The sequence below is a fragment of the Bufo bufo genome, chromosome 3, assembly GCF_905171765.1.
Source record: "Bufo bufo chromosome 3, aBufBuf1.1, whole genome shotgun sequence".
NCBI lineage: Eukaryota > Metazoa > Chordata > Amphibia > Anura > Bufonidae > Bufo > Bufo bufo.
This window is the reverse complement of record NC_053391.1, coordinates 146,148,675-146,170,311: the sequence shown is the minus strand read 5'-3', so window position 1 is coordinate 146,170,311 and position 21,637 is coordinate 146,148,675. Positions and strand designations below refer to the sequence as shown.

The 21,637-nt window shown below is 41.0% G+C and overlaps 1 protein-coding gene across 5 annotated transcripts in view; it reads left to right on the top strand.

The window, feature by feature from the left end:
- CDKL5 (cyclin dependent kinase like 5) overlaps positions 1 to 21,637 on the top strand; it is a 398,517-nt gene that overhangs the window by 275,204 nt on the left and 101,676 nt on the right. For all 5 annotated transcript variants that reach the window (XM_040423700.1, XM_040423696.1, XM_040423698.1 and 2 more), the window contains exons 7-8: positions 2,807 to 2,927; positions 19,310 to 19,369. In XM_040423700.1, the coding sequence (XP_040279634.1) occupies positions 2,807 to 2,927; positions 19,310 to 19,369 (181 nt within the window). The remainder of the gene's footprint in view (positions 1 to 2,806; positions 2,928 to 19,309; positions 19,370 to 21,637) is intronic.

Below are 21,637 nucleotides of genomic sequence, written 5' to 3'. Positions count from 1 at the left end.
CTGCACTAATATGAGCAACTATGAGGGCCAAATGACACCTCCAAGAAAAAAGCCCATAGGCAGTAATGAAAACAACATTAGTAGTAATACTGAAAGTAATGAAACAGCAGCATATTACCTAAAATAAAGTGGGATCACAAGAGGATCAGACTCTGGACCGGCAAAGAGCGCACCCCGACGCACGTTTCGCTCCGCTTCTTCAAGGGCCTTGAAGAAGCGGAGCGAAAAACGTGCGTCGGGGTGCGCTCTTTGAACGGCGCGAGATTTACACTGCAGACATGGCCGGCTGGAGGAGAGCAGCGCTGCCCTGCCCTGTCAATCAAGAGAAGAAGGGCGTGAAAAGAGGTGGGCAAACGGAGCCTCTAGGAGCCCCCCCCCCCTACTCCTAGAGGCTAATTAGCTTATTATAAAAGTTTGTTTTTCTCAATAAAGGCTTTAGGCAGTGAGATGGCACTAATATAGTTATGTTCAGCTGACATTAGCTCATCGCTAATGTCCGCCAGCTTAATACCCATTTTTCAGGTGACAGAAACCCTTTAAGTGACAAATTTGGATTTATGGGGAGTGCCATACAGACTCTTTTTATGCTAGACATGCCAGAAGAGGTGACAGGTCATCTTTAATATTATTATTCATTTATTATATATTTCATATATTATAATTCATTAATATGTATTTATGAGGTTGAAAAACATGACATATGTCATGTCGCTTCTGTGAGAGTCCTGGAAATTCAGAGAGGGAAAGTGAATACATCATAAAATTCAAGCTAGGCCAGAAAGCACCTGAAATAGTTAACACAATTTTGTATGTATTTATTTTTATTAGTCATTGCGTATAGATTATCTTTTTAATGCAGAATTTCTGTGGCTCCATATTTGCTCTCATATGTGTCTTTTAATGCCTGTATAAATAATAGAATTTTATTCAGTTTATGTTACAAAACAATTGTGGTAACTTTACCATGAGCTCAGCTGTTTGAAGAAGCCCCGACGCTCTTGCAGCTTACAAGCACAGCGCCATCCATTACCAGCTGTGCTTGGTATCGGAGCTCAGGCCCATTCACTTTAATGAGGCTGAGTTGTGCCTAGGCCTTGTCACCAATGAATGTGATGTCACATGGCCTAGGAAGAGGCCTAAGCGATCACTGGAGTCCTTGGAGTTGGACCCCGCCAATCTGATATTGATGACCTATCCTGAGGATAGGCCATCGATATGTAAATCCCAGAAAACTCCTTTAAACAATGCTATAATAATGGAAAGAAAATGTGTAATAACTCTTTGGGGTACATGTATACTAAGGCACCCACCATCTAAAACAATACTTAACCAGCCTAGACCAAAGTTTCACAATGTTGTTCTACTGGAGCCTCACCAGCCAGTGTATCATAATGCCTTCACCTCACGATTGGTTGTACTTCAGTACATTAGCACCTAACACCAGCTCCAGCAGACTCGTGGCCTGTCTGTTTCCCTCGAGCTGAGAATACCACGGAAGGACCTGGCACTCGAAAAACATCATAGTGGAATAATCCAGCACTGCAACAGTTCCATAAAACAGGATCTTTATTCCTTTGAAGTGTAAAATATTGGTTTTAGAAATGGGGAAAGTAGCCTAAAACGCGTAAGCTATTTTTGTATTTCACTTGATGTTTGTGGAGTCACTATTGGTTGAGAATAATACTGTTTTATTATATGCAAATGAGTCTCCAGGAGCAGTGGCGCCCGGCCCTCTGCACTTTGATTGACAGGCCCAGGCAGGCGTGATGACATTTTCACTGCCTGGCCCTGTCAATCAAAGTGGAGAGGGTGCGGCAGTTGCAGAGAAAGCAGAGCATCTAGGTGTAATGGCAACGCCCCCGTTGCTCCTAGAGGCTCATGAGACCAACACAGATGCCTTCAGCTGCCAAGTGCACATGCAACAGGTCAGCCAGTGTCATAGGTACAAACCTGCTGACAGATGCTTGTCATTCTCCAAGTCCAGCTTGATTCATCCCCATCCTACCTCTTCAATCTTGATGGATGTCTCTCAGCTTGTTTAAAAAAGATTCCACACATGCAGCATCATCTGGTGTTTTCAGTATCTGCACAGGAAGCCCAGCTGCCATGTTTCAGAGGCTCTCTGCACGGGCACAAAATCTCAGTGATTCACTCTTGAGATTTGTCACATGCGCAGTAAGTCTCTAAAGCCAAGTATATGGCAGCAGGGCTCACTGCGCAGACGCTGAAAACCAACAAGACGCCAGAACATGCACAGGATCTCTGGCGCATCACTTAAACAAGCAGAGACACGACAATCAAGACTGAAGAGTTTGGATGGGGGCGCTGCAAGATTGACTTGGACCATGAGGCCCCTTGATTTCTGAAGGTCACTTTGCATATGACTTGTATGGGGTATAAAGAGGTATTTTTTGCAAAGTTAGCCATCAGGTGTAGTAACCGAAAACATCCATGGTGACTTGATGAACAGAACTGTGAGGAGCTCTGGGTGGTTTGGGGGTAGCCATTATGATGGTGACATCTTAGAGATTGGCAGAATATGCAGTACATAGTATTTAATTCTCTTCATTCTTCCCAGAACAAAATCTCTGTATCATCTAATTTGGACATTTAATCAACATTTTGTGCTTTGCTGTATTGTACGAAACTGGCGTGTGACCCATAGCTGTGCTTGCATGAATGCACTGGCATCTTTCTTTTGGCTGGGAAATAAACCAGGCTGTGAGTGGGTTTAAGAAGCTGAAATGAGCCGTGTTAAATTGTAATAAGATTAACACTGAACCCTGTTGTACTTTTCCTTATTTAGAACATGCTTGAATTATTGGAAGAGATGCCAAATGGAGTTCCTCCGGAAAAAGTCAAGAACTACATTTATCAGCTCATCAAGGCAATTCACTGGTGTCACAAGAATGACATTGTCCATAGAGGTGAGAGGTTTTATATCAATGGTGTTTCCATTTTTACAAGATTTAATCCGTTTTTGAATTATTTGCCTCTTGGTAAAAATAACTTCTACTTTCAGCAACTGTAATAAACCAAGGCTTTGCTCATCTGAATCCTACCCTCTATATATAAAAAAATTCTATTCCCTCCATTTTGGCAATTTTTTTTTTAAATATGCATTGTAGCTGTTCTCTGCAGCCAGGACATTCGCTCTGCCCTTGGTTCACAAAAGATCCCCTCTTTCAGTCTCCTAGCTACTTCCTCTGAACTTTGATTGACAGGGCCAGACATTACCAATGCCATCTTGCCTGGCCCTGGCTTCTTGCGCAATGATTAGACATCAAAATAGCAAAAGGACCCTAAATGGCCCAGGATAAATTAATGTTACAAAGTTCAAGAGCCAAAGGCTATCATATTCCTGTTTTATGGCCTAATTAAAATGTAACCTTTATTATTCGTTTTAATATATGTTGCCCAATTATAATTAAAAATCTATAGTCTTCCAGTTGTATATAGTATGGTTTTTATTGTTTTTAGTTTTCTATATTTTTTTTTATCCTATATTATTTCTTATTGTGTGTATGCAGGTTTTGTAGTAATAATCTATAGGGGTATTATCCTCATACACCCTAATAGAATATCTCCTGTTGCCTCTATTTTTAATGGAGGTCAGCTTGTTACTTTGTTGCTGATCTCCCTCTCAAAGGTAGAGCATATACACAGTATCATTAAATCGTTAGTGCAGGTCAAAAGAGCTTTTACATATTCAAATCTATGCGTCCACATTGCCTGCTTCTCTTGCACACGACCGTATGCCCTTCGTGACCTGGATGGGCATACGGTCGTGTGCAAGAGGCCTTAAGCTGAGACTCTTATTCCTACATATCTCTCCCTGCCTTGATCATAGAATCGGAGTGCCTGCAGTGCACTCCACTGATCACTCCAACTAGAAGAAGTATATTATTTAAAAAACACAACGCAGCTCCCCCGACATGTTTCGCCGCAGCGCGGCGTCCTCAGTGGGGAATGCATCTACTATTATCATGGTTATCACCCCTATCCATTCAATCACACCCCACATTACCAACTTTATACAACGGCTCAGGCTGGATAATCAATGCGGCGCAGGGATAGACACTTCTGTGTAGCCCTATACCACCAATTTTTTATGCCAGATTTCTGGTGCTGTTTTGGTGCAAAATGTTGCATCTTAGGCCACACCCCATTTTCGCCTAATTCACAGACCTTCTCCAATACGCTAGATCCGTTTTTCCGACTAGAAGTGGTAACTTTCTGTAAACCTGGATACACCAAATTGCTCCACTTTTTGGTGGAATTTATGCCAAAATCTAGGTGCACTGGCCTCAGTGGATGTGCGCCAGTGTATTATAAAACTGTCTGGAGCCACCACTCGAGGTAGCTTAGTGCATCAACTCAATGGAAACGGTAAAAATCCCTTTCCACTGTGTCCCCTCTAGTGGTGGCTGCAGGAAAGTGCTGTGGATCTGTGTCTGAAGACCTGAAGCAAGAGAATGAGTTCAGTGTTGGCTCTTTCTCACCATGGTCAGTTTTATCTGCAGAACCACACAACTATTAACAACTCATTTGTAAACTCTTGAGACAGGAATAAACCCCCAGGTACCCCCTCCCTCCCAACATGAACGGCGCATAGCACTGTACACATGCTACACTACATGCACTGTTGTGGCTGCATTATGGCTGAGCTGTGGCTGATCCCTGTTCACTCTTAATAAGGATACAAACTATAAATCCCAGGAGGTCTTCAAAATCTGCAGCTGGCAGGGCTTGCTGGGAGGTCTTTTTCCCAAAATAAGAGAAAAGAACGAAAGGAGAAGAGACAGCAACACTTATTTTTGGTATTAATCTGCTACCAGTCCTTTACCTTGGACTGTTTCTACCCTAAGGGTCCTCACAGTAGCCTGCTACATGGACCCGGGGCCCTTGCCAGGCTGCTAATACACCTAGATCTCAGCAAGCTAATGTAATAATACATTGAGTAGATTATTAAATAGACTAAGAGATTTATTATATGGGCACATAGGCTGGCTGAGCTGCTGGACGCTGCCTATTTGTATATAGTGGAGCAAGTGTACCTTACAATGTGCTATTTTTACGTGGGCACCGGTGGGGCCACTGCTGGCTCAGGGGTCCTCCAGGGGATTCACCTGTGCCCCTTTGGGGGACTGTGTCTGATGGGCATCTTGTAGTCTTGGGTGCTTCTGTCACATACAGTGATGAGGGCTTCTGCAGCAACCTCTTCTGGGGGCTTCTATGGCAGGTGTCAGTGATGTCTTCTATGCCCAGGCTAAACCAGGTCTTCTGTGGCAAGCTCTCATGTGTCATCTAAAGCACTTCATAGGGTAATGGAGATTATAAAAAAAATGTCTTCTTTATGTCAGAAATGGCAGCTCTCTGGTCTGAGTTGCAAGATCAGGCAATAGACAGAACAGCTTTGTTTTTGGTCAAAATCAGAAGACCTTTTCATAATCTCAAAAACCCTATTAAAAAGCATGCCAGGCTGGCATGAAGAGTTAAAGAGGACCTTTCACTAGTTTAAAAACTGGGACTCCCAGGCTATGAGCTGTGCGCTACGATTGGCCAGCGCTGCAGCAAGGGACAACGCTAATACAAAAACTCCGCCCAGTACAACAGAGGGAGCTGCAGACACCGGAGCCTATACCGGGCGAACGGAGCGGCGCCCAGACATACTAGTAAGTGCAGGGGGACCCCTGGGCGCCGCTCTGCCCACTGATATAGTTACTTTTTAGTTTTTAAACTAGTGAAAGGTCCTCTTTAATGGAGCAAACATCTGAACGAATATCGGAGGCTATGGATTCCTTCAAATTACACTGTATTACCCTTAATGCCTCTCATCATACTTTTCTCAGCAGTTTGCTTCCTTATAAAAAGTGTTGCTATAGAATCTATAGACGTTACTGCATTACTATATTCTATATTCAGGTTCTGATAATCACTTTCCATTTGTGGTAGATATGAATAATTGATGGTTTTCTCTTTTGTTTCACTTTGTTCTTGCATCTCCATTATGAAACATGTGATGGATAAGTCTGTATAAATGGGACCTGGTCACTAATGTCATAGGTAGATTATAAGGCCTTTGTTGTGTAAGACCATGGTGTGGTCTGTAATAGTGAGCATTCTCTCATTCTTTACAGAATTCCTGACTGTGCCTCTCTATTAAGGTTTAATCTTGTATAGTGTTGTCCTAAGTTTTAAAATCGCAGATTACAGATTAATATGGGATATTCATCTGAATTATTATAAATTGTTATGTTCCGTTTTTACTCACAGAAGATAAAGAGCAGGGGCTTAAAATATAATTATATCAAGAGACCAGAAAACCCAAGTAATACAACTCTTTGCCGGGTGCGCACATACTGCCTGTGTAGTTGGATCAGCTGCACAGGGACCTTGAGGGAAATGACCAATGGTGTCAGAAGACTTCAATAATTCTCTCTCCTCTGGGGAGATATTGTGACCTCCAGCTGGAAGTATCACACAGTGTTGCTGCCACCTGATATCATTCACCAGTTTTGCAGGAGCTGTAGCCGGCAGTATGACTTGTCCATGTTGGGAAGTGAAGGAACAAGGAGGGTGTAGATGGGAGTGGAGTAGAAGTTTTAATGAGGTTGTCCTCTGAGGTGCACAGCAGACTTTGAATGCTCAGTCTTTTTAGTTAGAGTATCGTCACCATGTTCAGCTGCGCCGTTGATCAACTGTGCATGCCCCGATTGTACTTTCACTGGTGCATGCACATGATTTCATAGACATCGAGGCATCGGAACAGTAATGATGCCTGGCCTGGTCAATCAGTAGGGGAAAGAGAGTGGCAGCTGAGAAGAGGTGGTGAAGTGGTGCTCCCAGAGTCTAGCCCTGCCTTTTGGTGCTCTAAGCACCTCATTAACATGATAATAAATGTATGGATTTAGCTGCAGTGGAACATCTGATCAACTCTCCCAAGCAGTTTGTCTTCTTTAATAGGGTTGATCACGGTGACATGTTCTTTAAAGAGGTCTAGCAGTGTCGTAATATTGATGACCTGTCCTCAGGATAGGTCATTAATATCAGATTTTAGATGTTTGAAAAGACTGCGGTGCGAGTGCTGAGTCCTCTTCAGTGTATACCTGCACACCATCTAGCTTGTTGCAGCCGTGCAGTGTAATTACAGCTTCTTCTCCCATTCAAAGACCTGGTCGGCGGGGGGTGCTGGAAGTCAGACCTCCACATACGGTATCTGATGTTGATGACCTAAAGATAGGTTATCAATATCATGACACTATGTTTGACAGAGGTTCTCTTAGGAGGCTCCATCACAGATTCTGGGAAAAATGTAGGACAAAATACCACAGCATGTTTTTCTATTTTGGCGAAATGATGGGAACCATAAAGGAAAACAGGCAGGACCCCCATTATAGTCCTCCTGTCTGTGTGGCATTTTCCTTTTTTTTTTAATTTTCTGTTCCTAGACTGAAACAGATTAACAAAAACTGTGACTGGAGATGTGAATCTAGCCTTTGCAAGTTGCTGCCTCAGAAGCGTTTGTTCAGCTAATAAGAGACTGTGTGGAGGAGAGACTGTGTAATTAGTGGAAAAGATGGGTGTGTTCAAATCACTGTATTTTTGCTTCATATTTTTTTATTTATTTTTTGCTAAGAATAGGATTACATCATAAGAAACCGGAAAAAAAACTTCAAATCGATATTTCTAATATATTCTGCTAATGTTGTTAGCAAAAGAACAGATGGACCCTATGCAGCATGGAGATACTAAAACCATGCAGCAAATGGGTAAATACTGTAAATAGTCTCCTTTTTGCAATGAAGTGTGGTAAATAGTGCTCATCTGGCAAACAGCTGGTTAATGTGGACATCTTTTAGATGCTCTTAAAGTAAGACTCTAGCAGGAAGACTACAATCTACAGTTGGAAGAATAAAACATTCTGCAGCTAATCTTTCTTTATATAATGTAGTTGTCCAAAGCTCACTTACTGTGATATGTGTGCGGTATGTGACTAATTTATAAGTGGCATGTGTGCAGAATATGTTCTAAGTGTGCTAATGGCATGTGCTCCAAGTGTATGTGGGAATTAAACTGGGTGCACAAAGATACAGGGGTGGAAATATTGAATTTTTTATTAAAATATTTTTCAATGTGGGGGCAGTTTTTCTGATGTTTATTCCAAATTAAAGTCGAAAAAATGTTAGATCCATTGACTTGAGTTGATGCAGGGTAAGGCAGGGAAAAAAAACAGTAAGGGAGAGAATTCCTACCCAAGTCCACTTAAGGTAGTGAAACCAGTTCCATGGATCAGCTATTATTAATCCAGGGCATTGCAAACAAATGTTTAAAAAACCTCACTGAGCCATCTGCTAATTCAGCTTCAAATGTGGAAAAATTCCCCCACACATAGCTGTATCAATTACTAAATGATTTGTCTCCACAAAGTTCTGCAAGTTGTCTTTTTGGATTAGGCGTTGGCTGATTTGGTGGGGTGACCGGCTGTGTTGTTCCAACGGAAGGCGAGAAAAAAATTATTTATAACATGTGCCAATTTGTCTTGATATGAGGGGAAAAACACTGCTTCATGCCTCCAATAGCAGTCAGAAAATAGTCCCTGGTTCAAATGCCCATATAAATACCAGCATCCGGTGTAGAAGGAGAAATCTGTGAGTCCAAGATTGTCTTTTCAACAGGTCATGTTGAATTGATATCAATGTTGGGCTAAAATCCAAAGGATTCAAGTGGCACTTGACCCAGCAGTTGTATGCTACTTGGGGACATTTCACTGCTGAAGCTAGTAACCGCATCTGTATCCCAGCTGGAAGGAAACAAGTCAGGGGCAGTAAGGTTGCCGAATGGAACCAAGGAACAGGACCAAAGTGTCAGGGATCAGGTGAATGTGATTCTTTCTTTAGCAACCGCACTCTAGGGGGCTTACTTTAAAAAGGACCCAATCATGGAATACCCTTTTAAGTAATTTCACATTCTTGCTATTCTGATTATAGTTATACAGTCAGGCTCATAAATATTGGGACATCGACACAATTCTAACATTTTTGGCTCTATACACCACCACAATGGATTTGAAATGAAACAAACAAGATGTGCTTTAACTGCAGACTGTCAGCTTTAATTTTAGGGTATTTACATCCAATTCAGGTGAACGGTGTAGGAATTACAACAGTTTGCATATGTGCCTCCCACTTGTTAAGGGACCAAAAGTAATGGGACAGAATAATAATCATAAATCAAACTTTCACTTTTTAATACTTGGTTGCAAATCCTTTGCAGTCAATTACAGCCTGAAGTCTGGAACGCATAGACATCACCAGACACTGGGTTTCATCCCTGGTGATCCTCTGCCAGGCCTCTACTGCAACTGTCTTCAGTTCCTGCTTGTTCTTGGGGCATTTTCCCTTCAGTTTTGTCTTCAGCAAGTGAAATGCATGCTCAATCGGATTCAGGTCAGGTGATTGACTTGGCCATTGCATAACATTCCACTTCTTTCCCTTTGGTTGCTTTTGGTTGCTTTTGCAGTATGCTTTGGGTCATTGTCGTCGGCACTGTGAGGCGCCGTCCAATGAGTTCTGAAGCATTTGGCCGAATATGAGCAGATAATATTGCCCGAAACACTTCAGAATTCATCCTGCTGCTTTTGTCAGCAGTCACATCTTCAATAAATACAAGAGAACCAGTTCCATTGGCAGCCATACATGCCCACGCCATGACACTACTACCACCATGCTTCACTGATGAGGTGGTATGCTTAGGATCATGAGCAGTTCCTTTCCTTCTCCATACTCTTCTCTTCCTATCACTCTGGTACAAGTTGATCTTGGTCTCATCTGTCCATAGGATGTTGTTACAGAACTGTGAAGGCTTTTTTAGATGTCGTTTGGCAAACTCTAATCTGGCTTTCCTGTTTTTGAGGCTCACCAATGGTTTACATCTTGTGGTGAACCCTCTGTATTCACTTTGGTGAAGTCTTCTCTTGATTGTTGACTTTGACACACATACACCTACCTCCTGGAGAGTGTTCTTGATCTGGCCAACTGTTGTCAAGGGTGTTTTCTTCACCAGGTAAATAATTCTTTGGTCATCCACCACAGTTGTTTTCCGTGGTCTTCCGGGTCTTTTTTAAGAATGTTCCAAACAGTTGTTTTGGCTACTCCTAATGTTTTTGCTGTCTCTCTGATGGGTTTGTTTTGTTTTTTCAGCCTAATGATGGCTTGCTTCACTGATAGTGACAGCTCTTTGGATCTTATCTTGAGAGTTGACAGCAACAGATTCCAAATGCAAATAGCACACTTGAAATGAACTCTGGACCGTGTATCTGCTCATGGTAATTGGGATCATGAGGGAATAACACACACCTGGCCATGGAACAGCTGAGAAGCCAATTGTCCCATTATTTTTGGTCCCTTAACAAGTGGGAGGCACATATGCAAACTGTTGTAATTCCTACACCGTTCACCTGATTTGAATGTAAATACCCTCAAATTAAAGCTGACAGTCTGTAGTTAAATCACATCTTGTTTGTTTCATTTCAAATCCATTGTGGTGGTGTATAGAGCCAAAAATGTTAGAATTGTGTCGATGTCCCAATATTTATGGACCTGACTGTAATAGACACCAAAATCTTAATCCAATAATTCTTCATTTGCATTGAAAAGCCTAAAGGGATGCGCCAATCTCCTGATCTCCAGTTCCTCTCAACGGATAATTCCAAAAAATGGGTGGCCTCTGACATTTACTGATGCAGTCAGGCACCTCTCTGGATCTTTCTGTATCAGTTTGTTTATTAGATCTTTCAGGTCTACATCACTCCAAGTTGGAATTTTTGCATTCGCTGTGGTATTTGCCAGATAGACAATCTGCATCTGATTGCTGTCCTTAAATAAGAAATCTCCAGACAACATTCTGGACACAACTGTCCCTAAGCTTTAGCAGTCCAGTGCTGTGGTGTATGGTACATTCAGGTATGCCTCTCGAACCATGTAGCAACATGTTCCTGTCCCACAGATCTTATTGAACAAATCAATCTTGCGCAAGCCCCATGTCCATGAACCAGATGCGACCATCCATCATGATGTTGGCTGGCTTGATGTCTCTGTAATTAGATAAGAACTGGCTTTGCCTTTGCACATAAGCCTGGCATTGTCACGGTGGGGAGTGGGAAAAACTCCCCACTGTATAGTGGGAACTGTTACTAGGCCAGACTACAGTGAAGGGAGCAGGCAACAACCTACAGCCGCCCTAATCCTGACCCTGATTTCCTGACCGCATGAGCGAACCCTGAAGGTGGGAGGTCTCATGCACTGGAACCTGGATCACACTGACCCTGACGGTCCCTGGCATAGGGGTCAGGAATAGGAGACAACCGGTTCCTCAGGAACTCAGACAAACCGGAGTCTCCAGCTGCCTAGTAACAGGTGGAAGGGAAATGACCATATGCAGCAACTGGTTCGGCAGGTAAGAACACCTGAAAACTAACTTACCTGCTGCTGCCACCACGACTGAAATCCGTGCATATGAACCAAAGCCCACACACAAAACAGGGCACAACACAAGCAACGCATACAGGAAACCAGCATACCAGTTACTGCCTGGACCCCCATGCAGCAATGTGCACGGCAGCCCCAGGCAGCACTGCATACTGGCTTATGGTTCACCCCTCCGGGAAACCAGCCCCCTCACGGAGGTACAACATACAACAGGGGAATATCTAGCACACATGCTGGAAACAACATAAACAGACCAGACAGTCACAACACACTAGACATAAATACACCCTGGACAAAACCCACAGCAATCAACAAAGGGTAGGATGGGATGAGAAACCGGGAAGACCTTGATAATCACAAGGGTGGCCCTCACTGGACAGATGGTAAAGTCAGGAGCAGTGAACCACCAGCACACACCAAGCCTGGAGGAACTCTGAGCTACAGGCATCAAGCAGAAGCTAAATAGCCCATAGTGACCACACCCACACCAAGAACACACATTAACCCCAAGTGAACCAAACACAAGGAAGTAGCAACTGAAGGCAACAGGTTGCCGCAGGCAACAGCATGCGAGGCAAGCAAGTCACGGCGCACACAGCAAAACCCGTGACACTGCCACAACATGCCAAAACAGCAACGCGTTGCCACCAGCAACAACAAGCGTGGCAACAGTGTCACGGCGTACACCATAGGCCGTGACAGGCATACACTTCAAACTTGCTTTCTTCAGCAGTTCGCCAGGTGTGTTAAATGCCTGTGGAGAAAATATCATATGCCAGAATATATTCTCCCTTAGAAGTTTGTGCTGAGAACCTACAGTGGTGCTTTAAAGTTTATGGACCCTTCAGAATTTTGTATATTTCTGCATAAATTTGACCTAAAACTTCATTAGATTTTCACACATGTCCTAAAAGTATATAAAGATAACCTAATAAAACAAGTAAGTCAAAAATATTAGACAGTAATTTATTTATTAAGGAAAATAATCCAGTATCACATGTCTGTGAGTGGCAAAAATACAGTATGTGTGAACCTTTGCTTTCAGTGTCTGGCGTGACGCCATTCTCCAGACAAAACTGCAACTAAACTTTTCCAGTAATCGTTGATTAGTCCTGCACATCGGCTTGGAGAAGCTCTGTTATGTTGGTGCAATTCCTTCCATGAACCGCACTCTTGAGGTACTTCCACAACATTTCTATTGGATTAAGGCCAGGACTATGACTTGGCCATTCCAAAACGTAAACTTTATTCTTTTTTAACCATGGTTTGGTAAAATGACCATCAGCACAAATATGCGGTCACTTTGGAACAAGTTCACAGGAACATAAACAACAAACAAAACACCTGCCGGTCTGGGCGCTAACGAATCATAAATTGTCACCTCACCTAGGGACTTTCATGCAGCTTCCAGACACTGGCACTGAATGAATATTTAAGCCCTGTATTTACTCTCCCAGTAATGATCCCAGCACTTACACATGGGATTGTCTCAGGCTAGGGGAAGTGATGTACTGGAGTGGGGTGGGAAAAGCAAGTCCCACTACCAACACCTATCTGAAATTCCATGAAAATACAGCCCACAATACAATTTGAACAAAGTGCCTCAGCAAACCACAACAGCCCAGCTTCTGCATTCTTTCTGGGTCAGATATACACTCACTCCGTTATTTTACCAGACACCGTCTTACAAATGACAGGAAATAACTGGTAACAACAGTTGTAACTGGTGATTCATTTAAGAGTAATGTCGCTATTTCATTCCGAATCAGTACCTGTACATCAGTGTGCCACTATTGGCTCAGTTATAGGTTGGTGTCACACAGCTGTCTTACAGTCACAACACATAGACCCTCTGCAGCCGTGCTGAATTTATATTACAGTAGAGCACCAAAATAATCAATGTTTGGATTAGATGAAATGTGTGTATAAGTGCGGGATATAAGGTTGGAATGGGATGTGGAAGCAGCCTGATGCAAAGTATGCATTTTCATTTAAAATAGTGCTAGCTTGTGAAAAATGGATTAGCTCCTGATTTGCTGTCATATTCCAACAGTGGTTGTTGCAGCACCATGCCTCTCCTGGTGGGGGAGCCTCCAGACAAAGAAACATGAACCAACAATTCCTCTGGCAGATTTATCAACATTCCAAATAAGTTAGGCTATTTTTAAACTCGCGGCAGTGTGATCCGGCAAGCAGTTCCGTCGTCGGAACTGCCTGCCGGATCCACCGATCTGGATGTGACTGAAAGCATTTGTGAGATGCATCCGGATGCGGATCCGTCTCACAAATGCATTGCAAGAACTGATCGCTTGTCATGCGGACAGACGGATCCGTCTTGTATCTTTTTTCAAATTTTTACTAGTCTGCGCATGCGCAGACCGGAAGGACGGATCCGGCATTCCGGTATTTTGAATGCCGGATCCGGCACTATAACATTCCTATGGGAAAAAATGCCGGATCCGGCATTCAGGCAAGTCTTCAGTTTTTTTCGCCAGAGATAAAACCGTAGCATGCTGCGGTATCATCTCAGTCCTGATCAGTCAAAATGACTGAACTGAAGACATCCTGATGCATCCTGAATGGATTACTCTCCATTCAGAATGCATGGGGATATGCCTGATCAGTTATTTTCCGGAATAGAGCCCTTAGGACGGAACTCTATGCCGGAAAAGAGAAACGCTAGTGTGAAAGTACCCAAAGTCTTTTTCTTCAAAGATCAGAATTCAGGTTCTTACATAGGCAAGTGATGAGCTGTGCGTAGTGCTATCACATAACATACATACAATGGTCTTAACAGAACCCATTAACATTGTATGTGGAGGGACCGCTGTACATGTTTGTTTTTTTGTAAAGAACATTTCTGACTGTACTGAGACAAATTATTATGTAGTCAAACTTGGTTTAGTCAAAAATCACCTACGTGATGTCGACAGTGAGCAGATAAACAATGAAGGGAAGGCTGCACTTGCATGGAGCGCCGCCTCCTCTTCAACCAACTGATCAGCGGGGGTCCTGGGTGTTGGACCCCCACCAAGCTGATATTGATGACCTATCCTGAAGATAGGTTATCAATATTAAAATCACAGAAAACTCCTTTAAAGTTTGGCACTGTGGTCTATTCAAGGACAGCAATGAGTATGTAGGTTTTGCAGTTTTTCCCACTTTGTGCTGCAGAACTGCACAGGCGTTTTTACCGGTCACAGTATCTCTCTTCTTGCGACTCTCCATAAGGCACACCACAGTCTTACCCTTTGCAAGTGTCAGTGTCTGGCTGGTCTTAATAGAAACCTGGGCTTTCAGGATGCATGTGCCAGGTGGTTACCTATAGGCCTCATTTACACAACAGTCTTTATTAACGACTCTCACACAGTCTATGGGCCTATTACATGTCTGTATTATTAATGGCCAGTGAATTGTGGCCATCAAAAATTGAACATGTCCCATTTTGACCGTTTTCATGGCCAGAAAGACCCCATTGGAACCATTTTTTTAACAGCTGTTTAAACAGGAGTGCAACAGTCTAACGGCCATTAAACAGTGAAGCAAAACAGATGAAAGTGGCCATTGAAAATGGATAAACGGCCAAAAAATGGATGCAGACACAGATACAAAATGGCCATGAAAAACTGTGTGAATGTAGCCTTAGCTTCTCCACTCTAGCCTCAACTCCTTTGCAATAGCAGCTGCAGTTTGCTCTATTTAGACATGTTTGTGAAGGTTCTCATTCATCCAGTTCATGGTATATCAGTAGAAATAAGTCAAAGCAACTAGGCTTGTTGTTGTTGTTTTTTTCTTTTTGAAGACGTTTCACTAGTCATCTTCTTGACATTGTCAATTAGAATAACTTGTACAAAGAATCTTGGGCATTAAATACAGGTGACTTATTATACATGGCTTATTAACAAGAATACAACTACATGACATAATTAAAGGGGTTGTCCAAGTTATGTAAAAAAAAAAAAACACTGTAAATCTGATGGTCAGCAATATATACAGAGGCTAAGCAAGTTTTAGACAAAAAAATAAAGTTATTTCCTCATTTCCCTACTTCTGTTCTGGCCCTTTGTTGACATGCAGTTGCAGAGCTGTGGGGGCGTGTAACAACAATCTCTGAGGTTTTCCTCATTAAAATATTTGTGGGTGTCAACAAAAACTGCCTCTCCCCTCTCCCACTCTGCAAAGGGAGTGAATAAAATTGCTGCCCTGTCTGTAGTCTGACTTCTAGGATACTCATATTGTATGTGTGGGACTACAAGTCCCAGCTGTACAGTACAATGACATTGCTGCTACACACAGGATCTTCCCCCAGCTGTTCATGTGCAATGCTCTGCAGACACTTCCTCATAGCCAGCAGAAGAGTACAGAGGAGAGAACTTCTCCATTCTTTGTCAGCTCTGTGTTTGCAGGGTGAGGAGGGAAGTAGGATCCTGTGTACGGCATTTGTTTCCTCAGTGCCTGGAGAAGAGGAAACCCTGCAGCTGCTCAGCACCTGAGGCAGAGCCACCAACCCTCAGTTTGGCTGTTTATGGTAGAAGGAGTTAAACTTTACTGAAGAATCCAGTGGGAGAGGAAACACAGGGCAGACAGCTAAGGGTACTTTCACACTTGCGTTGTTTGATTCCGGCAGGCAGTTCCATTGCCTAAACTGCCTGCCTGATCACGCAAACTGTATGCAAATGCATGTAATTTTTTCTGACTGATCAGGCATTTTCAGACTGATCAGGATCCTGATCAGTCAGAAAAATGCCTGATCAGTCAGAAATATGCATTGTAATACCGGATCCGTTTTTCCGGTGTCATCAGGCAAAACGGATCCGGTATTTATTTTTTTCTCATTTTTAAAGGTCTGCGCATGCCGGATCCGGCATTCAGGCAAGTCTTCCGTTTTTTTCGCCGGAGATAAAACCATAGCATGCTACAGTTTTCTCTTTTGCCTGATCAGTCAAAATGACTGAACTGAAGACATCCTGATGCATCCCGAACGGATTACTCTCCATTCAGAATGCATGGGGATATGCCTTATCAGTTCCTTTCCGGTATAGAGCCCCTGTGACGGAACTCTATGCCGGAAAAGAAAAACGCTAGTGTGAAAGTAGCCTAAGCCAGCAGATCGGGCAGTGCAGGGGGGCGTGGCTTGTCGCTCCAACCAGCACAGCCTACAGTGACACTCCATGCACAGAGGCAGACCTGCTCCTCCTGCTCCCTCCGGCTTGTGCACAAAACGTTATGACAGCAGGGAAAGAAGCTGACATCATAGGTCAAATGACCCTCGGCTAACTAGGAGATCAGGGCCACAAAGTAAGAAATAAGGTGAATTGAAAACCCCTTACTTTTGCTTAGAAGAATACAAAGAACAAAAAATAACTTGTGCTACCCCTTTAACCCATAGGATACCAGCACTTTAACTGTATGGTGCTGCGGACTATGACTTAAATTTTAGCGCCGTACAGCTACAGTGGGCTGATCGGGTGGGTGCAGGAGCTGCGCCCCCACCCCATCAGCAGCAGGGGTTTAGCTGTTCCTGTTAGCCGTTGGTCTCACAGGCAAGCAGACTGTAAGTGTATTACACTTACAGCCAATGCATTACAATACAGATGTATTGTAATGCATTGTACAAGGGATCAGACCCCCAAAAGTTGAAGTCCCATAGTGGGACAAAAAAAAAGTGTTTTACATAAAAAAGTTTCAACTAAACATAATTTAAAAACGCCCTTTTCCCATAATTAAGTTATAAAATATAAAAAGTAGACATATTAGGTATTGTTGCGTCCGTATCAACCAGCTCTATAAACATATCACATAATCTACTCCGTCAGGTGAACACTGTAAAAAAAAAAAAATAACAAAAGAAAATGCCAAAGGGTCACCTTGCCTCACAAAAAGTGTAATACAGAGCAATCAAAAAGTCGTATGTACTCCAAAATGGTACCAATCAAACCGTCATGTCATCACGCAAAAAATGATACTCTACATAAGACAATCTCTAAAAAAAGAAAAAAAGATGGCTCTCAGAAAATGGCAACACAAAAACAAGATATTTTTATTTTCAAAAATGCTTTTAATGTGTAAAACTTAGCAAAAATAAAAAAAATATACACATTGGGTATCAACGTTTCCAAAACAACCGGCTCTATAAAAATATCACACGATATGCCCCTCAGGTGAATGCTGTAAAAAAAAAAAAACTGTGCCAAAGCAGCCATTTTTTGTCACTTCACAAAAAAATGTAATACCAAGTGATCAAAAAGTCGTAAAAATGCTTTTACTGTGTAAAATTTAAAAGAAATAAAAATAATAGACACATTAGATATTGCCGCATTCGTAATAACCTGCTCTATAAAAATATCACATGATATACTCTGTCAGGTGAACGCTGTAAAAATAAAAGCCATATGACACTCCTTCCTTTCTGAGTCCTTCCATGTGCCCCCACAGCAGTTTACCACCACATATGGGTTGTTGCCGTATTCAGGAGAAAATGGGTAACAAATTATGGGGTGCTTTTTCTCCTGTCACAACTTGTGATAATGAAAAATTTGGGGCTAAAGCAACATTTTATTGGAAGAAATGAAACTTTTCAGTTTCACAGCTAAGTGTTTCCAAATTCCGTAAAACGCTTATGGGGTCAAAGTGCTTAGTGTACCCCTTAATATATTCTTTGAGGGGTGTAGTTTCTAAAATGCGGTCACTTTTTAAGGGTTTACACTGTAGGAGTACGTCAGGGTCTCTTCAAATACAAAATGGTCCCCAAAAACCATTCTAGCAAAATCTGCCTCCAAAAATCATATGGCGCTCCTTTCCTTCTGACCACTGCCATGTGCCCCTACAGCTGTTTACCACCACATATGGAGTATTTCTGTAAACTGAGAATCAGAGTAATGTACATTGAGGTTTATTTAGCTGTTGATCCTTGCTGTGTTGCAAGAAAAAAAATCATTAACATAAATAATCTACAAAAAAAATTAGTTGGTTAATTGGTTTTGGAAATGTTGAAAATGTTGAAAAATTGCTTTTCAAATTCTAAGCCTTCTAACATCCTAAAAAAATTTTTAATAACATTTACAAAATGATGCCAACATAAAGTAGACATATGGGAAATGTAAAGTAATAACTATTTTGTGAGGTATCACTATCTGCCATAAAAGCAGAGAAATTCATATTTAGAAAATAGTGAATTTTTCCAACTGTTCTCAAATTTTGTTATTTTTTAATAAATAAAGGAAAAAAATATTGACTCAAATTTATCACTAACATAAAGCACAGTGTGTCACGAGAAAACTGTCTCAGAATGGCTTGGATAAGAAAAAGCTTTCCAAAGTTATTACCACAAAAAAATGACATGTCAGTTTTGAAAAAAATCGGCCTGGGATTTAAGGTGAAAAGTGGCTCGGGGGTTAAGTGTGGGAGTTATAATGGCTTGTAATAGACAATAACATTACATATACATTACTGGCATATTCTTCAGTAAGTTGGCTAACTGTGATTCTAACTGAAAGGATACATGTTCTTTTTGTAAGAGGACATAGCTGTTTCCTGCCCTCTTGCACACAAGACCTTTCTCCTTGTCTATTTTCACTGTGAGTTGGTGGCCATTACCCAGGTCTACTTGGAAGCCTTGTTGATTTTGATATTCTGCTTTGCATTCACTTTAATGAGCACATGTAATGCTTCAAATCAACAGCAGGATATCAAAGTGGTCTATTTATATGCATGATGTTATGACTAATATGATAAAAAATGTTTTTTTAAATTGATCTTTGCTTAAATTACTAAAACACGTGTTATTTTGTGGCTTCTGATCTGTTATTTCTGTCTTGTAGACATCAAACCAGAAAACCTCTTAATTAGCTACAACGATATCTTAAAGCTCTGTGATTTTGGTAAGTTACAACATAAACATTTTTCATTTTTCTGTACAAGGAAAATATACTCATGGAGCACTTACAATAAATTATTAGGGAATGAGTTTGATCAATTCAAGAAACTAAAAAAATGCATTAGCCAAAAATAAATATAAAAATATAAAACCTAAGCTACACTATGCACAAATGGGGGAGATTTATCAAGCTGGTGTAAAGTAGAACTGGCCTAGTTGCCCATAGCAACCAATCAGATTCCACCTTTCATTTTCCAAAGGAGCTGTCAAAAATCAAAGGTGGAATCTGATTGGTTGCTATGGGCAACTAAGCCAGTTCTACTTTACACCCGTTTTATAAATCTCCCACAAATAATTTCAAGCACATCTACTATGAGATATTTTTCCATGTGGCTATTGAATATATTAATAGTGCTATCACCTGTAATTATATGTTTTCATGTTAATGACGTTTTTACCGCTTCCTGACGCAACGATTTTCTGTTTTTGCGTTTTTCGCTCCCGGTTTCCCAGAGCCATAACTTTTTTTCTACCTTTCACATAGCCGTATGAAGGCTTGTTTTTTGCGGGACAAGTTGTACTTTCTAATAGCACTATTTAATATTGCATAGAGGATAGAAAGCTGGAAAAAATCCAAATGGGATATACATATGTATAGTTTTTCTTGCATTTTAATACTGAAAAAAATGAAAACTTTTGAAAAAATTAATGTTTTCTTTTCATTGCCATATTCTGACCCCCATAACCTTTTTATGGGTTATTGTTTATACCATTTTTGGGGTATGTATGGCTTTTTGATCACTTTTTATTCAGTTTCAGTTCTGTTATGCCATTCACCGTATGGGATGTTATTTAATATTTTAATAGTATGGGCGTTTTCGCATGCAATGATGCTATGATGTATTTTTTTTTATTAAGTATTTTGATTTTGGGGGAAGGGGGATTTGAATTTTTATATATTTTCTTAATATTTTTAAAAACTTTTTTTTACATTTTTTTTTAACTTTTCTTAGGTCCTCAAGTGGACCACAACATGCAATCATCAGATTGCAATTTGTATAGGGTAATGGAAATTTCTCCATGATCTTACACAGAAATAGCTATTTTACAATTCAGTGCTGCCACCTGCTTGCCTGAATTGTAATATACCTCAAATCATTGTAGTCAATGGTAAAAGTGAATTTCCTATCATACCATTGCAGTCTATGGTATAAGTGAGATAATGATCGCATGTTGAAGTACAATAAGGGAACTAAAAATAAAGGTTAAAAAAAGTAAAAAATAAATAAAAATTTAAATATAAAGAAATCTAAATTTTTAAACATTCAAATCACTTGCCCATTTTACAAATAAAAATAAACAATAAAAATATAAAGATCATTGGCATTAGCGCATGAAAATGCCTAAACTATCAACATATAAAAGCATTTATCCCATATGGTGAATGGCATAAAAGAAAAAAAAATCTAAATGGCCAAATATCCGTTTTCTGGTCACTTCACATACCAAAAAAACCTGAAAAGAAGTGATCCAAAAATTCTATATACCCCAAAATGGTATCGATAAAACCTACAGATTGCCCTGCGAAAAATGAGCCCTCACACAGCTACGTAGACAGTATAAAAAAGTTCCAGATGTCTGGATTTGGCGAAGCAAAGAAATATTTTTTTTCAACGTTTTTTATTTTTTTTAAGTGCTAAAACAAAAGGAAAACTATATAAGTTTGGTATCTCTGTGAGTGGACTTACCCGCTGAGTAAAGGTAAAGCGTTAGGCCATAGGGAATGCCATAAAAAAGAAACCTATAAAACAATGGAGGAATAGCATTTTTTCCAATTCCACCTCATTTAGAATTTTCCAGCTTCCCACTACATCAAATGCAATATTAATTGGTGCCATTAGAAAGTACAACTTGTTTCGCAAAAAACAAGCCCTGATTTGGGTATGTGAACAGAAAATTTAAAAAGGTATGGCTCCTGAGGGGTAAAAAAAAAAAAATGGCTGTGTCAGGAAGGGGTTAATGAGCCTTAGATGTGTGACTGCTTGACTTGATGAGGATAGGTTTTTAACATCTAGTTGTATACATGAAAATTTACTTTCACTTATATGTTAAATAATTGAAACACAAAATATACATAGGCACCCCTCCAAAAGACCAACTTTTTAAGGCTAGTTTCACACTAGGGAATTTAGACCGGGCAGGGAACAGCCGGCCGGATCTCTTTACCGCATCGCTGTTCCACCCTATTCACTATAATGGGGATCAGTGAAGT